This window comes from Gadus macrocephalus, chromosome 3 (assembly GCF_031168955.1).
Source record: "Gadus macrocephalus chromosome 3, ASM3116895v1".
Lineage (NCBI taxonomy): Eukaryota > Metazoa > Chordata > Actinopteri > Gadiformes > Gadidae > Gadus > Gadus macrocephalus.
Genome location: NC_082384.1, coordinates 22065967 through 22085523, shown reverse-complemented (window position 1 = coordinate 22085523; position 19557 = coordinate 22065967). Strand labels below are relative to the sequence as shown.

General features: G+C 45.4%; 2 protein-coding genes across 2 annotated transcripts in view; both read left to right on the top strand.

Moving 5' to 3' along the window:
- The first annotated feature begins 1769 nt into the window (after positions 1–1769).
- dusp5 (dual specificity phosphatase 5) lies at positions 1770–7806 on the top strand. The gene is made up of 4 exons (XM_060046508.1): positions 1770–2286; positions 3082–3221; positions 3717–3936; positions 6956–7806. The coding sequence occupies exons 1-4, from the start codon at positions 1923–1925 to the stop codon at positions 7378–7380; spliced, it is 1149 nt and encodes a 382-aa protein (XP_059902491.1). The 5' UTR covers positions 1770–1922; the 3' UTR covers positions 7381–7806.
- An 868-nt stretch (positions 7807–8674) lies between these two features.
- smc3 (structural maintenance of chromosomes 3) overlaps positions 8675–19557 on the top strand; it is a 30346-nt gene continuing 19463 nt past the window's right edge. Inside the window, exons 1-16 of the mRNA XM_060046463.1 lie at positions 8675–8869; positions 9643–9718; positions 9966–10004; positions 10107–10174; positions 10538–10609; positions 11303–11382; positions 11491–11569; positions 12260–12377; positions 12581–12756; positions 13306–13386; positions 13802–13966; positions 15710–15831; positions 16490–16703; positions 17178–17281; positions 18011–18110; positions 19357–19517. Coding sequence (XP_059902446.1) covers positions 8855–8869; positions 9643–9718; positions 9966–10004; positions 10107–10174; positions 10538–10609; positions 11303–11382; positions 11491–11569; positions 12260–12377; positions 12581–12756; positions 13306–13386; positions 13802–13966; positions 15710–15831; positions 16490–16703; positions 17178–17281; positions 18011–18110; positions 19357–19517 — 1670 coding nt within the window. The 5' untranslated portion in view covers positions 8675–8854. The remainder of the gene's footprint in view (positions 8870–9642; positions 9719–9965; positions 10005–10106; positions 10175–10537; positions 10610–11302; positions 11383–11490; positions 11570–12259; positions 12378–12580; positions 12757–13305; positions 13387–13801; positions 13967–15709; positions 15832–16489; positions 16704–17177; positions 17282–18010; positions 18111–19356; positions 19518–19557) is intronic.

Here is a 19557-nt window from a genome sequence, read left to right as displayed (position 1 = left end):
AGAGAGAGGGAGAGAGAGAGAGAGAGAGAGAGAGAGAGAGAGAGAGAGAGAGAGAGAGAGAGAGAGAGAGAGAGAGAGAGAGAGAGAGAGAGAGAGAGAGAGAGAGAGAGAGAGAGAGAGAGAGAGAGAGAGCGAGAGAGAGAGAGCGAGAGAGAGAGACCTGCTGACTGACTGACTGACTGACTGACTGACTGACTGACTGACTGACTGACTGACTGTGGTTGCTCCAGTGTTGTTGGGGCTGGGGGGGGGGGGGGTCTCCAATACAGCCAGAATGATGTCACAGCTCCAGATTAGACTAGCCCATATGGCATTCTGTGTCTATAATCCCCAGCCCCTCCATTCATCTGCACTTCCTTTACCTGCTCAAAGACACCTTACCTTACCATCATATATCACATCAGCCATGTGTCTCACTCTAGCTATACATCCTACCGTAGCCATCCCTACAACGTATGTATGCAAGTAAATATGTTTGTATTTAATACGTATGCATGTATGTTTGTTTGCATGCACAGATGTTTGCATGCCTTCGTTCAGAATTATGATTGAACAATACAATAATATGATGAATGGAGCAGAGAAAAACCAATCCCTCATATCTTCATTCATAAGGTCCTCTTTTGTAGAGACACACACATTCATATGTGGAGACAGACAAATTCATACCGTCCTCTTCTAGAAATAGAAACGTATTGTATCTTGTTTGTTGGTAAACCAACACACACACACACACACACACACACACACACACACACACACACACACACACACACACCCTTCCCCTTTTTCCACACACTGGACCCCAAACATCACGCACAGCTGTACATGAGACCGCTCCCCTGTCTATCTACCTACCCACCTGGCTGTGTTCCTAGCCATATATACAGAGATACCCACCCACACATGTACCTAAACACACACACACACACACACACACACACACACACACACACACACACACACACACACACACGCTTGCAGGCAGTATCTGTGGAGATGGGAGTCTGTTGTTTATCCTTCCTGTCATCTGTGTGTCTCTATCTCTCCCTCTCGATCCCCTCCCTCCCCCCTCTCCCTCTCTCTCTAGTGCCCTCTCTTGCTCCATCTTATTCCTTTGAACAGAATGTCCTTATCACTGCTATTTACCATATCTTTCTTTCCTTCTTTAGTCCTCTTTTTTTTTGCATACCTGTTGAACTTGTTAGTCAAACGCTCGGCAGTGCAAAGATAGAGTGCAATATTGACACCTTCACACTCTTCAAACAACAAGTTATATTTACATAAACGGATGCATCCATGCACACATGTCGAAAGCAGTTTATTATGGATAGATTCGTATTGATCTGTGTATTTGAATTGTGTCTATGTGGGATTGCAGTGTGACCTTTAAACCGATAGGGTCATTTGAGAGATTAGGTCCAACCGTCAACCGGTAGAATGTTGCTGCTCTGCATGGGACTGAGCTAATGTTGTTGTCATTTGCACACGTTTCCCCATTCGTGTTTTTGAAGAGATTGATGCCATTTGCTCCCCGATTACTATAATCTTCATTTTTATCGAAGAAGGAAACGTAAAACGAAAAAAGGTTATGAAGCGAAACGATAGCGGCATATGAGTAACAGTTGATTCAAACATGAACTATTTACCGAGACGAGGGAGGGAGGAGTCACACAGCGCAGCAACACCAGTGTGGGTCGGCGCGCTTGGCTGTCGTTTCACACCGGTGTCCGTATATGGTTCGTGACGTCACGCTCCGGAGGTCCCATTCACTTAAAACTCCTCGGACGGAATCCCCTCGGAGGAAATGTAGAAGCAGACAGGACGCAGGGCTCACACACAGCTCGGCCGCTTCGCTCGGTTAGACTCTCAGTTAATTCTTCAGGCAATAATAACAAAACAACAACCACTCAGCGGTCAACATGAAAGTCTCAAGCATAGACTGCCGGCGTCTGAAAAAGATCCTAAGGAAGGAATCTGGAAGCTTTCTCGTCGTGGACTGCCGACCTTACTTTGAATTCACGAACTCTAACATCAAAGGTTCTTTGAACGTCAACTTGAATTCGGTAGTCGTCCGGAGGTGTAGAGGAGGGCATGCGCCCGTTCAGTTTGTCATCCCCGATGAGAGAGCTCTTCTACGGCTTCGGGAGGGGAGCATATCGGCGGTCATAGTTCTGGATGAGCGGACACCTCATTGGCAAAAACTGAAGAAGGACAGCATTGCACAGATCGTCCTTAATACCCTTTCACATCTAGCCAGTGGAGCAAACATATGTTTCCTGAAAGGTAAGAACCTTTTAGGGTCAATTTTTTTGTTATGTTCCGACTTTGTGAAGAACAAAAAACAAACGCTTCCAGGCTTCATATTTATTTTGGGTTTGGTACACACACTATAAGGCTGTAACCTAAAAATGTCAATCCAATGTCAATTATATCCGCCTAGAATTGTTTTGAATATAATACAGTCCTATATGCTATATATTTAGGAGTAGCAAGTACCCAAAACAATCAAATTCATACCCATACCCATGTGAGAATGTTATTTTTTTTTATCCCACAAACATAGGCCTACACACACATACACAGTGTTGATTCCACGATAATATTTTAATTGACACATGGTTATTGTTATTTTTTTATCCATAAACGTCAGAGAAGGCATAGCCTGGGTCCCCGATGTGAACAGGGCGATATGGTGTCTGTAAGGGCTGAGTCAGAGGATTCAATGTGTGGTAGAATAATCTTATCTGAAAAAGCACCACCAATGGGTCGTTCACAACGACTCAGAAAGGAAAGGAGAACTGAATTATACATCCTTACCAAACCCCCTGCTCAAACCTCCACCACACAATTATTTCCGTCTGTCACCTCCTCAGACATCAGGATATTGGCCTAAACGAATTAGTGGTCGACGCTAACCACGATTAATTACGCATTGATATGCGTAATTACTAACAATCCACCGTCTCTTTAATGGTTTCCCAATTTCATGTGTGAAAACGGAGGAATAGGCATACACACACCTATACAACTATAATCAGATTCACTGAAATTAATCACCGTTTTTCCCCCCTTTTACAGGTGGATACGAGAACTTCCAGTCTAATCATCCAGAACTTTGTAACGATGTGAAAACTGTCGTCCAGATCGACACTGAACCAGAGAAACGACCCCTCAGGTGCTGTGATCCGCTCTCCTTCCTCAAACCAGACTATGATCAGGTATGACACCAGATTGCACGAACGGATTGCTTTTTTGTTATCTTTTTCTAATCATCACGACATTATTTAAATCTTGTAGCCTATAAATAATAACATCTAATCATTCCTTACATCTGTTTGCGACCTCTCTTTTACAAATTTCCCACCCATACGTTATTGGCCAATTTGACTAGATTACTGAACTATCATCCATATTTTTTCTCTGTTTAGAAAATAAAGAGAGGTTCCTCTTATCTGGGCAGATAAGATCCAATGCTATGCAGATAAACCTCTGCTCTGACCTCTCTCCTGCCTTCACGGCCAAATAGTTTTGACTAGAATCGGCCGTAATACGCAGTCAGGTGTATTGGCTGTTGGGATGGGGGGGAGGGGGGGTGCTTTGACTCTCTGAAGGGAGGTCAGAGAATTAGCATTTGCGGCGTCTATTTCACCATGGAACCGTCAGACTCACCCGTCTCTCTCCCCCCCTCCCCCCTCCCTCTGTCTCATGCTCAGGGTAAACCCGCGGAGATCCTGCCTTTCCTCTACCTCGGCAGTGCCTACCACGCATCCAGGCAGGACTATCTCAGCGACCTTCGCATAACGGCCTTGCTCAACGTGTCCCGCCGGGAGCTACAGCCCACCAAGGAACACTTTGACTACAAGTGGATCCCCGTGGAAGACAATCACATGGCCGACATCAGCTCCCACTTCCAGGAGGCCATCGAATTCATTGGTGAGTCGAGGGCTCGAGCACACTCAACGCTCACACGTCGCTCCTCGATCGGGATGGGGGTTCTGTCCTGAACCACTACTCTCAAGTCCTGGTTTCGGTCAAGCAACACCTTTTGGGGGAAGTAGGCCGCGCTCGGTGTGTGAGTCACACCACTGAGCCACGTAAGACGCCACATAAGAACCCTGCCAATTAAAAGTGCACAGAGGATCAACAGCTTTACACAGACTTACTGAGCAGGGTTATACAACGGTGCAAACAAACGGAGACACGTGTGTGTGTGTGTGTGTGTGTGTGTGTGTGTGTGTGTGTGTGTGTGTGTGTGTGTGTGTGTGTGTGTGTGTGTGTGTGTGTGTGTGTGTGTGTGTGTGTGTGTGTGTGTGTGTGTGTGTCTCTCTCCCCTTTGTAAACACCTACACTGTCTGAAAACGGCTTGTTCCAAAGTAGAGACAGAGGACGGACACACAGAGAGTCGGCATTAATCAGTCTACCTCTTCCCCCCCCCCCCCCCCCGCCCTCAATCCTGCCGCCTCTCGACCCAGCAATCTGGTTCTTTTCAGAGGGAAGCCCCCCGCCCCCCCCCCCCCCCCCCTTCCCCCTGCCCTCACCCCCCATCCCCCACCCTCCACATAACACATCTTCTTAGGTTTAAAAAATTAAGACGATGCTGTCATCGCCTCCCACGCCTAATCTCTGTGGCTTTACCCTGCTAGGGCGTGGCCTGCCAGCGTGACAAACACTAATGAGTAGTTAGTAATGGCTGGCTAATCCAACACACAAGCACACACACTCTTGTTGTTTACAAGAAAAAGGATAGGACAGGATGTCTTCAGAGGAAGCTGGCTGGCTGCTCCGGTGGACCCAATGTGATTCGTACACGGATTTGAGGGAGAGAATCTGTCACACACATACAGAGAGACCACCAAAAAAGCGAGGGAGAGATAGCGAAAGAGAAAGAGAGAGAGAGAGAAGTGAGGTGTTGGGTAATGGTGGATTTATTTTTTCAATATATATATATATACACACAATGCTCTCGTGGCTATTTATAGACCGTTGCAGCGGTAGACGGCGCTCGCCCACGGGAGTGTTGGACTGACCTCCATTGGGTGGGCTGCTATTATTGGTTTGGTTTGTTTAGCCCACCTACATGCAGGGCACCTCTGTCAGCCAACATCATTACATAAGGCATTCAATAGGTTCTCGCAGCAGGTTTAGCCATCGCACAGGAAGGGCCTCTGAAAGCTGTTAATCGTGATTAGACCAAATCCATGCCAGCGCTGCTGGACGGATGGAAAATCAATCTATAATCAGGAAACTCTTACAGCAGATATGTATGCGTGTGTGTGTGTAATGCTTGAGCTGGTATGAGTGCCTGTCAGTGTGAGTGCTGTGGGGTGGGGGTCTGTTGTCGTCCGTCCACAAAGAGGAGTGACGACATTGACTTCATGACAATAAGCGTCTCCAACCAATGAGGTTCCCTCGTTTCAAGGAAGGTCGTTAGGTCAACCCACGTCCTTCATCATTCTCTCCTGGCCTCACTGCCCCTACCCCTCCCTCCCCTCCCCTCCCCTCCCCTCCCCTCCTCTCCTCTCCAGATGCCACTGTCATGATTCATTCATGTGCTGTGTTTTCCTCCTCCTCTGTCAGAAGCCATTGCTGCCTATTATCATCACCCCTAGCCCTGCAGGCCATTTAGAGGTTGTAGGTTCCCCTTGGTCAGCAGTCGCACATAATGAGCAGACCCGCTAGAACCCCACATCGTCGAATGAATGGGTATATTCTTATTGCGTTAGTGCACCTCGAATGAACCTCTTCATTTAGATATCCCGGACACGTTTTCTTAATGTGTGTCTGGATGTCTTGTTGGATGCTCGATTTTGGTATTGGGTTTGAGAGCTGGCATGTAGGGCCTGAAGGTGTAGTAGAACAGTTTGTACATTTTGGAGATTTAGGACAAACACATTATGTCGGCAAAGTGGGCGGATGAACAGGAGCCCAGCAGGAAAATAAAAGCGTAGGAAAAAAAAAAGGACACAGACAGAGAGGAGTTGTGTAGGCACACGCGGTGACGGTGTAAGCAGGTGTAGGCAGGCGGGTGGTGTTAGATATACAGACAGCATGCGTGAATCTTTTTCACACACACACACACACACACACACACACACACACACACACACACACACACACACACACACACACACACACACACACACACACACACACACACACACACACACACACACACACACACACACACACACACACACACACACACACACGCGCGCGCACACAAGGCTCTGTAACACACACACGTCTCTGTAACACACACACACACACACACACACACACACACACACACACACACACACAGGGCTCTGTAACACAGTGTACCCAGCAGCACCCCCACTGAGGCGTGGCAGGAGAGTGGTCTCATGTACAGCTGTGGTGACTCATCCCAGCCCCCGAGGAGTGGAGCACAGTGTGTGTGTTTACCAACAAGCCAGATCCTATTACTTCCTCTTCATGTCCGTTCCTATATAGGATATGAGACATGAATGGAATAATTGTACAAGGACCCGGGTCCGGGTGATACGGAAGAATTGTTGCATTTGAAGCGTGTAAATGTATTTTGATATCTTGTGTGAGAGCCGTTTTGGTTGATAGCTCTCTGTCACCGGGTTGACCTTACACAACGGGTACAATTTATAACCTCACAAATTCACACTCAGTCAGTACATACAGTCCGTGATATATTTACCACACTCTGTCCTCTGCTATAAATGCCAGTCACATGGACTGAAATATACTCAATGTTCATCGTCATCCAACGCTGCAGTTTCCGTAACGTCATTGTTACGAGCGTTTTCGTTATCAGTTGATAGATTAGCTCTGCTGCTGATAGTGAAACCTCAGATCCTGGTACATCAGTGATGATGCATATGCTGAATCGTAACTCTGTGTCATCAACCAAAACCAATTTTTTATTGACGTGTCCCTTCTTTGTCCTCTTTTGTGGCTCCAGATCGTGTGAAGCAATCGGGCGGCAAGGTCCTGGTTCACTGTGAGGCAGGCATCTCTCGCTCGCCCACCATCTGCATGGCCTACATCATGAGGACCCAGCGGCTGCAGCTGGACGAAGCCTTCGACGTCATCAAACAGTGTCGGGCCCTCGTCTCGCCCAACTTCAGCTTCATGGGTCAGCTCCTGCAGTTCGAGTCGGAGGTCCTGTCCTCCGCCCCGGTCCACGTCGTGGCCACGCCGGAGCCGGCCACGCCCTGCGGGCTGGAGTCGGCGTCCTTCTTCACCAGCGAGTTCACCGTCCAGAACTTTGAGCCGTCCTCCGCGACGTTCAGCCTTCCTACCTCGTTCCTGGCCCCGCTGCCGCCGCCCCTTCAGACCCCGGGACACCGCCAGTTCAACCTGAGCCCGATAACAGCACTGCCTTAATAGTACACACAAACACGAGAACTGTGACTCTTGCTTATAGTCTTACTTGAAAAAACGACGGTGACGAAAAACTAAAATACGCGTGTCAACGCTTTGTGTGTGTTTGTCTGTTGTTCGCACCAGCAAAGTCAGAGGACTGGATGATCACTGAAGGACACAGAAATGTCACGGTTATAGTATTTAAGTCTATGAAGTCTGTCGGCCACAGCCATGGATGCTGCTGGCTTGTCTTCTGTCGTTTTGAGTGAGAGAGCACAGCGTTGAACTGCAATATACATGCCTTAGGTTGATATTGTACTTTTTATTTGCTTATTGATACAGCCAGCCTGGTATTTGAACATAATTTATTTGATAATTATTGTCTGTCTGTCCTACTTTTCTCAACAAATGTGGTTGTCAATAAAAACAATGTACCACAGTTTAAAAGTTGTTTCCATCTGTTTAATAGCCTGCATTATATACAATTTGCAACATGCAACATGAAACGGATTTCCGTTATTCTTGGTTGTGTGGACCATGAGGCTACCCAACTGCCTACATTTCCTCTCTTCTAAAATACACTGTAGTGCCATAGTATGTTTTTCAGAAAACTTGGTTAAGACAGAGCCCGTCTACGGGCATATTAGACATTCTCTGGTTTAAATAACAATGAAAAAGGTGAAGCAACAGTGACACCTGCAGTGACCTTGTAGCTTGACGGCTTAGTGACAAGTGGGTTTTGAGCATGGGAAAGTACAGGAAAGGGTCAGTAGTAGCAGTAGTAGTAGTATATAACATCAAATATTACGAATATGTCTGTTTGAAATGATCCTGATTGCAGATTTATACAACTATAGAGCAGGGTAGTTTTATTTGTATTTTACCAAAGACTAACGTTAACAGAATACAATGGGGGTAGATCCTCACATTTTCGATTACACTTTAAAACTATTAGTTGTTGTTTTTTAAAACCTATATTAATCAAATGTATACATCCCAAATGAAGGACCGAAAACTTTCATCAGAATTATTAAGTTCTCGAGGCCGGAAGTCATTCTGAAGACCTGTTTTTTTTCTTTCCCTCGCCGGTCACTCTTGGCGCCCTGCGCTCTCCCTCACTGGGTCTGTACCAACTGGATTAAAAACCTAACCTATTATGCGTAAATGTATTACATCAAACAAATAGGTAAAAACATCCAAATAGAAATATAAAAACATACATTAAGTTCTTTATGAATATGGTTAGCTAAGTCATCATATATTTTATAATATTATTTGATCCACGTACGATACAGAAAGTGGTATATTCCACCTCATCCCGCCCCCGACGCCATTTTCCATGTTATTCTGCCTGACCCAAATAATTCCGTATTTTTAGGACGGCTATTACTGTTAATTGCGATCAATTTTGGACAACTACGTTATCCCCCTTCTCCCTTTCGAGAAGAAGGGAGTTTATCTCCAAGTTGGAACAGGAGTTTCTACCTAGAGGACAATGTATATCAAACAGGTAAGCTAAAGCTAGCTGCAGACAGACTGTTAGCTCGGCTCATTGTATTGCTCTTTTTCTTGCAATGTTTCTGTATGGTTAGACACACGTTTCTCCGTAACAGTGTATCGCTTTAGATCTACGATGTAAGTCCGCTCCCACATTGGTATACAAAAGTAGCATGCTTTTAGGGCTAAGCTAGGCTAACGGGCTAGCATCGCTTTGAACTGCCCGCCCCCTCTCGCGGGTTAGCTAGGTCCGATCGCGAGCGTTCTGAGTGGCCCTGGCAGTGCAAACAGGTGGATTGTTATGGTTATTTATCCACCGATACCATAACCACACCGATAATAAATGGAGATAAAGGGCACAATTAATGGCCTACATGATTGTGTACATGATAAAGAATGCATTAGACGTCTAGCTTTCAACATTGTCCAAGCGTTATCCTATGAACAAGCCGACGTACTCAACGTGTGTGTGTGTGTGTGTGTGTGTGTGTGTGTGTGTGTGTGTGTGTGTGTGTGTGTGTGTGTGTGTGTGTGTGTGTGTGTGTGTGTGTGTGTGCTGTCCATTACAGTGACAGCACATTGCCTCCATAATCATCCCACAAATGACTTCTTAACCGTAGTAGATCCTTTGAGACACACCAGTCATGTCACGTTCAGACTCAAGTTAGACTTGAGTCTAACTTTGTCGTGTCTCAGGTGGAAACGGGGAGATATCTTGTCTGAGGGTCTCATTAAGCGTCCAGACTCCAAGCCTTGAACTTAATACCTCTGTGAATTGTTCTGCAGGTCATCATCCAGGGGTTCCGAAGTTACAGGGACCAAACGGTGGTAGATCCCTTCAGTCCCAAACATAATGTCATTGGTGAGTTGAACTGGTTGTAAATGTTGTAATCAAGCTTTAGGACTTCAATGACTCAAATCTCCATTGCAACTGTATTCGACACCAATGTATTGTTGCATTATTGTCTACCTCTTGGGGTTTTCCAATGTCTATAACTGTATCATAGCCTCCAAAAAGTTGATTTCCAATATGGAAATGCAAAGCAATGTTCTAAACCTAATGTGAAATGATTCTGCTTTTCTGAATTGTCTCTTCTGTCTTTTAACAGTTGGGAGAAATGGATCCGGGAAAAGTAACTTCTTCTACGGTGTGTATTATGCCACACATCAATACATGTCTTTTTTGTGTAGTTGGCAATGTATCCATCATTAGCTAAATGTTGTCTCCAAATCCATTTTGTTTTCTATAGCAATTCAGTTTGTGCTCAGCGATGAATTCAGCCACCTTCGCCCAGAACAGCGATTGGCCCTACTCCACGTAAGTACACAGTATTAAGCGTTCAATAGATCTATTGTTCTGTTTATAGTACAATGTTACACATTTGTTGTGTTGGCCGATATTAAATAAGACCTTTGTTGGCTTGCCTTCCATAATGTTTGTATAAACATGCCTAATGTTGTTTTGTTTTGGAGTTGAAGTAAGGGGATATTTGGCATTTTTAGCATTAAAAAACAATAAACAATACAATAAATAAAAAATATCTATTTTTATACATTGTTGTTAACATTGTCTACAATGATCCATCTCTAGCTATATATCTATTTCATTACAGTTTCTAAGTTGTATTTGCAGCATTAATCACCATGTTAAAGAAAAAAAAATATTTTCTCCAAACTCCAGGAGGGTACCGGTCCTCGCGTCATCTCTGCTTTTGTGGAGATCATTTTTGACAACTCGGACAATCGGCTACCGGTGAATATATCTTGCATTATTAAAACAATAGATATATCTGTAAATTAAAAAATGTCAAGCCCCTATACAGTTCTCAAAAGTGGTACATTGAAATGCATAGGGTCTCTTTTTATGTGGGGCTGTGTGGAGGTCAACAAAATGTCAAACTCGTGTTAGTGATTACATTTAATCTTGTTTTTTGCTGTGCTTATTATGTTATGTGGTGGGTCTTTATGTTTTGGGGGGGCTCTTATGTTGCGCAAGTGCCCTCTTTCCCTGCTGCCAGAAAATACGTCTGTCTGATTGGTAGCCGTATTCTGGTCCAAAATACTCAGCTGTAATTGAATGGATTGTTGATAATTTTTGTGTCCACAACATTGGTATAAAAGGTATGGTGTGTGGAATTGAGTGGCATCTAGTGAACAGACTTGGCAGAAATTGAATATAAAATATTTTTTGGGCAGTTACGTTTCACATCGATATGCTCGCACTTTACTATTTGCTTTAAAACGTTAAAAGCTCTATATTTTGTTTTTCAACAGGTGTTTGAGTCAGTAAACGGCTCTGTATTGTTCTTGCATAACGGTAGTCATGGCAGGGTGTTTGTACCCTCCCTGGCTTATGTGACTGTAATCCCGCCGTCTACTGTGTGGGTCTGACGTAATCACCCCCCCATCTCCTCCTGTTGATGATTGGTCCCTCTGCTCTGGACAGATTGACAAAGAAGAAGTATCCCTCCGCCGCGTCATCGGCGCCAAGAAGGACCAGTACTTTCTGGACAAAAAGATGGTCACGTAAGTTCTGCTCGCTGCCGGAAAAAAACGCTGTATCTTTAATGACGGGCATTGACCGGGCCCTGTGAGTCCATGTAGTTAACCGTGTGACGTGTGTGGCCGTTGCAGTAAGAATGACGTCATGAACCTCCTGGAGAGTGCCGGCTTCTCCCGCAGTAACCCCTACTACATCGTCAAGCAAGGAAAGGTGAGAGTGGCAAAAAAAAGCACCCCTGCTGCTAAATCTCTTAAAAGGGGCCCCTATTTTATCCCCAGGTGCAGGTGTGATTAGCAATTACAAGCCATTTTGAAAATCTGCCTTCGCTGGGCCTTGGTGACTGCACAAATGGGAGAGGGAGTGTCCTCCGTCTTAGATGTATTCTAGAAAGATCGATCTACCATCCTACCCAGTGGACTGTAGCAAAAGTTGCTTATCTATCCAGCATACACCTAGCTTAGTGACATCACTATTGATGTCGGAACATTTTCAAATGTCTTGTAATGGCTTATCACACTCACTTTTCTTATTGGCTAATAACTTTGGGACCCTACTTCCACCAATTTTCACCTAGAGGCTTTTCAAATGTGTGAAATAGTTTAAACTTTAAGATCGATTCAACCATTGCAAACTTTTATCTGCCTGTTTACATTGTTTACTCCATCTAGACTTTTAAACACTGTTCAAATCTTTTCACTTGATTTAAGTCATTCAACATTTCTATACGTCTTAAGCTGTGGCTTCATTAAAACATATTTTCAACCTCGCTTTGTATTACAGCACACACCATATATTTTACATATTCTTCAGGAAATATATATTCTAGTTCTCTCTGTCGATGGACAGAAATGACGGTGGCCATTATCATGGGTACAACCATATTCTGTGTGCTGCACGTAGATCAACCAAATGGCCACAGCTCCTGACTCTCAGCGCCTGAAGCTGCTCCGAGAGGTAGCTGGGACCAGAGTTTACGATGAACGCAAAGAGGAGAGCATCTCGCTCATGAAAGAGACGGGTAGGACCAATTCACCATCACCGACCACACCACCAGCCACATTTTTCCTTTTGACATGAATGCATTTTGCATGGAAATGTATGGAGCTCAAAGTTAATACAGGAAGGAAGGAAGTTAAACAAGCAATAATGGCTCCTTCTAATGTACAGCTGGTACTAGCCATGTAGATCTACTATAATGAGTCTGTGTGGGTGTGTGTTCAGAGGGAAAGCGAGAGAAGATTAATGAGTTGCTGAAGTACATCGAGGAGCGCCTGCACACCCTGGAGGACGAGAAGGAGGAGCTGGCTCAGTACCAGAAGTGGGACAAGATGAGGAGAGCCCTGGAGTACACCATCTACAACCAAGAGCTCAACGAGACTCGGGCCAAACTAGACGAGGTAAAGATGGGTGAATGTGCTCTCAGAAGTGGGCAGGGTGTTTATAGTCAGTCGGAATGTAACGATGCCTTCTGACAAGGATCATCGCAATGTCACGATATTTCACAATGTCGCAACATCATGAAAAGTCACTATACGCAACGTCAATTTTCCCTTTTTTAAAATATTTTTTTATTTAGTTTTACAAGAAGGCACAATGAACTCAACCCACTCGGTTAGGTTTTTGCCATGGATTGGAAATAAATCGCATAAAATACATTGCATCTAAATCAAGACTGAAGGTCAACATGCACAGCTCTTTCAAATCATCCTACTTTCATAAAACTATTATTGCATGTTAATGTATACAGGATTGTTGGAAGTTAACCTTATTCGTTTTTTTTGTGCTAGGCTGCAATATCGGCTACAGTGACCAGTCTAGTGATGATAATCAAGTCATTTGATTGTATTATGATTCAGTCATCTTTTTGCCACCTAGCTAGACATGACACAATGACACAGATAGTCAGTGTGATTTCTTTGTGTTCATCTCCTTTTGTGTTCCTTCAGTTGTCCAGCAAGAGGGAGACGTGTGGAGACAAATCTAGACAACTGCGGGACGCCCAGCAAGACGCACGGGACAAAGTGGAGGTAAGGAACGATTCACCCTCTCCCCACTTCCTTCAATAGGAATCATATTGGGTTTAGAAAAAAGTAAGATTCGATAATGGAGCGAATCAAATGTATATTTATTCACTGCTACTGTTATTTCTGACATTTTCTTTGCAGAGTTCTTGCAAAGAGAACTGTCTTGGGACAGGGCAGCAAGTTTTTGCTGTCCTGTCCCAAGAATTTCCTTGTTCAGAATGACCCGTGGTTACACTGAGCACAATATAAACGGCCTTCTTCCCTTCAGGCACTTCAAGTGTTCCCTCTAGCTCTTCGGCCCAAACCTCCTTATGTCCAAGCATTCCACGTCTGCATCCACTGAGCGGCAGAACCGGATGACCCGACCTCACCGTCCCGTCGTCTGACCATCAGCCTTCTGTTGCTCTTCTAACCCTAGGAGACGGAGCGCGTGGTGCGCGAGCTCAAGTCCAAGATCTCCGCCATGAGGGAGGAGCGGGAGCAGCTGGGGGCCGAGCGCCAGGAGCAGATCAAGCAGAGGACCAAGCTGGAGCTGAAGACCAAGGACCTGCAGGACGAGGCAGCAGGCAACAGCGAGCAAAGGGTACGGGAGCCTCCGTCTGCGTCACTAGGGCCCACGTGACGCCGCACTGGCGACGCCCCAGCTACTCTTCTTTCACTGCCTCGTTACCTTCGCTTCGCTCTCCCTTTTGGAGAGGGTTTTGTTCTTGTGCCCTCGGCCTTGTTGAGCTGAAGTTAGATAATGTTCCCTCAAATCTTGTATAATAACATAATTAATGAGACCGACCCTTAGACATATTTGCAACTTGTTTACACCAAATTACAGGTTGAACGCTCATGTGCAAATGTGCTCTCCTCCATGCATCATGCTGGCGGATTTCAGAGTTGGCATGGCGCTTCCTCCATATGGTGTGTGTGTGTGTGTAAGCATGGGTGTGTGTGTGTGAGCATGGGTGTGTGTGTGTGTGTGCATCGGTGTGAGCGTGTTTGTGTGGGTGTGTGCGCGTGAACATGGGTGTGTTGGTGTGTGTGGAAGCAGGATGAATCGTACATCATTATGGTGTACTGGCTCTGCCTGTATGTGGACTGTGATGAGCGGCCTGCCTGCTGCCTGTTGAGCTGGGGCCCACCTGGGCCGTGCTGACGTGGGCAGCTAGGGTCTCTAAGAGCAGGGCAACGGACGGTGAGGGTAGACGCGCGTCATAGTGTTTCTACCAAAGCTCATATGGTGGACGGTGAATGAGGTTGAACAGTGCTTATTAAGGGTATACGTAAGGTTGCCGCCGCCTCCTTTTTATGACTCAGCTCTACCAGCATCTTAAAACTCAGCCTGCTGGGATAATGTGTGCAAATTCAGAAGGAGAACGGCTTACTGTGAAATGTACTTGTAGAGCAAAATGACAGGGCTGACTTTGACCTTGTGTTTGGAGATGTATCAAAATGAGAGCCCGGCTGATACTGGATTTTAGGGCCCGATGCCGATATTAGTGAGTAAAGAATTACAGATTTCGATATTTCGGCCGATAATCAAAATATAGATATATCCGCCTTTATTCTTGATCTATATTTATGTATCATGGTATCCTGGGGGTGGTGCAGCTCCTTGGGGGTTGCTGCTCACACTGCAGCAATGCTTCGGGCCACAGCAACTTCCTAAAACCCAGAGCTAAAGGAACCAATTATCTGAGTGGGGAGGAGCTACGAATCTTCACACAGACCATGATACAAAACTGTTAGTGTTGGGAGTGTTTACCAATGTGTGCTCTGTTTAGAGGTTCAACCACCGCAGTAGAGGATTCATAAAGAGGTGATAATGTAAATAAATCGTCAGCATTTCCAAAGTTTTCATATCGGCAAACTCATACTCCGATATATCTGTGATCAAATCGGCCAACCGATATATCGGTCGGGCTCTATTCCGTATTGTCGGTAGCTCGTTGAGTGATTATTTTTTGTGAATATTTGATTGGACCTGCGCCTTATTATTATGGAGAAACATGTTTTGGTATATTTTGCTAATTTACCAAAATTTCTCCTGTTCTTTTTTTCCTCGAATTATCCCACACCCCAATTCTCCACCATTTGTTTATTGATCTATCATAGTTTAGTGTTAAATCAACAAAGCTCATTGGAACCAACAGTAACTATTTATGTGAGGTATTTAATGCATGCTACAATATTAACCTTTCAGTTCCATAAATCAATAGCTTCTTCAGAAAGCGAAATCATTTTCCATGCCTGGTGAAAACCTTGCATGAGTTTACCTGAAACACTTCCAGAAAACCATCCTCTGACCAGCCATCCTTGGCTCATCCCTCCCCTCCAGAAACGTCTGCTGAAGGAGCGCCAGAAGCTGCTGGAGAAGATCGAGGAGAAGCAGAAGGAGCTGCAGGAGACGGAGCCCAAGTTCAACATGGTGAAGGAGAAGGAGGAACGGGGCATTGCCAGGTAGGGATGACTCACCCACGCCCCTGAGCGCCTAGTGCCAGATGACTCATTCGCAGCCCACTTGGAATGAATAACCTTGGGAGTGAGTGAGACCGGAGGGATGTCAACAGGACTGCAGTGTTGTGCTGCACAGCAGTCCTACTGCAGGGACCTATATGGTTGCAAAAGAGTGTCCACGCCTCAAATACATTGCAATAAATCAAATACACCTAATGGCGGGCCGGATTTCTGTCAATACAACATTATGGGTAAACATTGTTACCGGACCTGATGTCCACAAGAGAAAAGGTCTCTTTAAACATTGGCAAATGGATCTGTAATTGGATCTGCAAAGATTGGCACAGCGGCACGCTATTAAACAGTAAATGGCCTTGGATTTATATAGTGCTTTTATCTAACCTCTCACTGCTTATTTCAGTAAATGACTGGACCACACACGCACAGGCCTAACACACGGACAATAGACACGTCGTCATTAAAAAGGTCTTTGCACCCAAGCTTCTCTCAGCCTCCATTGACATTGTCCCCTTCCCCCCCCCAGACTGGCCCAGGCAACCCAGGAGAGGACAGACCTGTATGCCAAGCAGTCGTCATTAAAAAGGTCTTTGCACCCAAGCTTCTCTCAGCCTCCATTGACATTGTCCCCTTCCCCCCCCAGACTGGCCCAGGCAACCCAGGAGAGGACAGACCTGTACGCCAAGCAGGGCCGCGGGAGCCAGTTCACCTCCAAGGAGGAGAGGGACAAGTGGATCAAGAAGGAGCTCAAATCCCTGGACCAGGCGATCAACGACAAGAAGAGGCAGATCACGGCCATCCACAAAGACCTGGAGGACACGGAGACCAACAAGGAGAAGAATCTGGAGCAGTACAACGTCAGTAGTGATTCATATCAACAACACTCCTCTTCCTACTCAGTCTCCTCTCCTCCTCACTCTGAAATAGATCAAAGATTAAAAGGTTTTGAATATGACTGAAAAGCACTCCATGTTTGGATGTGCGAGTCGCTCCAATTTGAAGAATAAACAACCCATAGAAAACACAGCCCATCCCATTTCTCCGCCATTGAAAAGGGTTGCTCTCAAGCACCTGTGTTCGTGTTGCGTTCAAATTATAGCTATTACATCTTAAACACGGCCCATTCAAGGATAACACGACTATTTGTCGTCACATTTACCATGATATCCTAGTAAAAGCAAATGTTTTTACTAGGATATCCGAATTAAAACCGATTTTGAAAATGTACCGCGACAAATTAGTTTTTGAATATCACTGTTAAAATGGGTTCCCCTTTACAAGCAGAAGAAGCAGCAGAATCAAACTGTGCATGTCTGATCTTGCGTCTGCAGAAACTTGATCAAGATCTCAACGAGGTGAAGACCCGTGTGGAGGAACTGGACAAGAAGTACTACGAAGTGAAGAACAAGAAGGATGAACTGCAGAGCGAAAGAAAGTAAGCCAAGCCTTTTCCTTCTTACCCATCCTCCTCCACATAGTCAGAATAACGTCAGTGCCATATCAACCATCCCTTTCCCTCAATGTACGTCAGTCCATTCAGATGAGGCAGCCAGCCCCATAGGATTACGATGAAAGGTTCCTCTGTTCATTTTCTTAAAGTCATGTACTCTCCAGGCCTGGTAACCTTTTGTCCTATTGTGGAGCACAGACTTTAATGTGCATGTCCCCATGCCTTCCTTCAGAGGCTTGAGCACATTGCCTGAAGCTAGGATGCGTTTTTAGAGTTTCTGTGTTCTGTAAGGTCCGTGTACAGTGGTATGGTTGAAGAGGATTTAGTTGTAAAGGATAAAGCATTGTTGGACACTTTTGAAGATGGCTACACAAATCATTCAAACTTGTTGTTTAGGGTGCTAATAAAGTACTGTAGCAGATTAGGTCAGATGCTTGCAAAACCTGCAAATATATATATATATATATATATATATATATTTAAAAAATACAAGTGCGGCACTGGTGCACTCAGTCATTTGTGTGCAGTAGCACGAAATTTAAATTCATACCTGATTAATTCAAAATAAAAATCCAATTTTCAGCAATCTCGTTTCCTTTGCACGTGCATTTGCTGCGGTGATGCATGTTCCCGGGGCTCCCCAGTGCTAGTGCTACGGTGGCTTGTGCTGACATACGTTTAACAGTGTGTGACCGTGTGCTCTGTCCCCTCCAGCTACCTGTGGCGCGAGGAGAACGCGGAACAGCAGGCCCTGGCGGCAAAGCGCGAGGATCTGGAGAAGAAGCAGCAGCTCCTCAGAGCCGCTACTGGCAAGGTCTGTCTGCGTCTGGGGGCTCCGTTACATAACGTCTGCTTTCATAGCCCGTCTACATGCATAGCCGCTGTTTCCAAAAAGCACGTCATTCTTCTGGGTAATCGTACCGTGGCTACAACGGCAGTAAGGGTGGAAAGATTCATAATATCAGAAGACTGAATTCCCCGATCGCATTTCATTGCTCAGGTTGACAGGAAAACTTGACAGGATTTTCACGTGCTCTCATTTCCGTGTGCGGTGTAACTCGTTTTAGGCATTTGCATAAATAGAACTGTGGTCTATCTTGAGGACATGTTACTGAGATGAATTGAGCCCCGGGGAAAAGTGCGCCGGAGCGCTGGCTAGGTAGAATCACCTTGGTTTGTGACTCGATGAGCGTGCACGGCCAGCGGTCTGAAGAGGAATATCAAATGGAGTCACTCGTCTGTCTCCACCACTCCACCTCCTCTAGCTCGTCAGATTTACATATCCGTTGGCAGATGAGTCACCCTTCTCTGCGCCGCGTCGTCCAGCCACCGTTTCTCCTGGGGAGACATCAATCAAATATCACTTCTGAATTACGCTGGGGAGAGATGAAAGGACGCAGTTTGGAGCTCACCGGACATTGATGTTCAGCATTTCGTTTCACTCCGTGACGGGGTCCTATCTGAGTCATACTCTGTTCTAGCGAGAGTCCACTGGGGCCTATGCTGGCACGACACGATAAGAATAGGCTTGCTCGGAAATGTCTGCCCAGCCATGGTCATTTGTGTGCCCTGAATCATTGTAAAAGAAAGGTTCTTCCAGGGGCTACTCTGTTCGGCCCCTCCATATAGAAAACGCATATTAGCAGGCGCCAAGATATGGCGCGACATGATCAGCGGTACATAGCGCTGTGCAATTGATCAAATTTAGATCGTGATTTCAATTTTTGGGTCAAACGATCTCCAAACTAATATAAGAAAAAAAAAATTGAGGTATGTTTTTTTCATTAAAATGATTCATAGAAACATTTGTGTATTTTGTATAGTGTTATTTTGGAGAGAGGCTTGAATAAATGCATCATGTTTTTAAACTCAAAGCTAATCGTGATTTCAATATTGTCCAAAGTAACCGTGATTATGCTTTTTCTTTTCCATAATCGAGCAGCCCTAGTGGTACGTCCGGTTAATGCAATACAAAGTACACCTTAAAACCAGGTAGAGACTTTGTATTGATGAGCTCCATTCTCTGTGGTCCCCCCCCCCCCCCCCCCCCTCCTCTCCAGGCCATCCTGAACGGCATCGACAGCATCAATAAGGTCCTTGAGCACTTCCGTCGCAAGGGCATCAACCAGCACGTCATCACCGGTTACCATGGCATCGTCATGAACAACTTTGAGTGTGAGCCGGCCTTCTACACCTGTGTTGAGGTCACCGCGGGTACCAGGCAAGTTTTTTTTGTTATTGTCTGCACCTAAACCGGAACA

Bases quoted from the DNA above. Each gene is read 5' to 3' on its own strand.
- dusp5 (XM_060046508.1), top strand. From the start codon at position 1,923: ATGAAAGTCTCAAGCATAGACTGCCGGCGTCTGAAAAAGATCCTAAGG. The intron at 2,287-3,081 runs GTAAGAACCTTT...CCCCTTTTACAG, and splicing joins AAACATATGTTTCCTGAAAG to GTGGATACGAGAACTTCCAG. The intron at 3,937-6,955 runs GTGAGTCGAGGG...TTGTGGCTCCAG, and splicing joins GGAGGCCATCGAATTCATTG to ATCGTGTGAAGCAATCGGGC.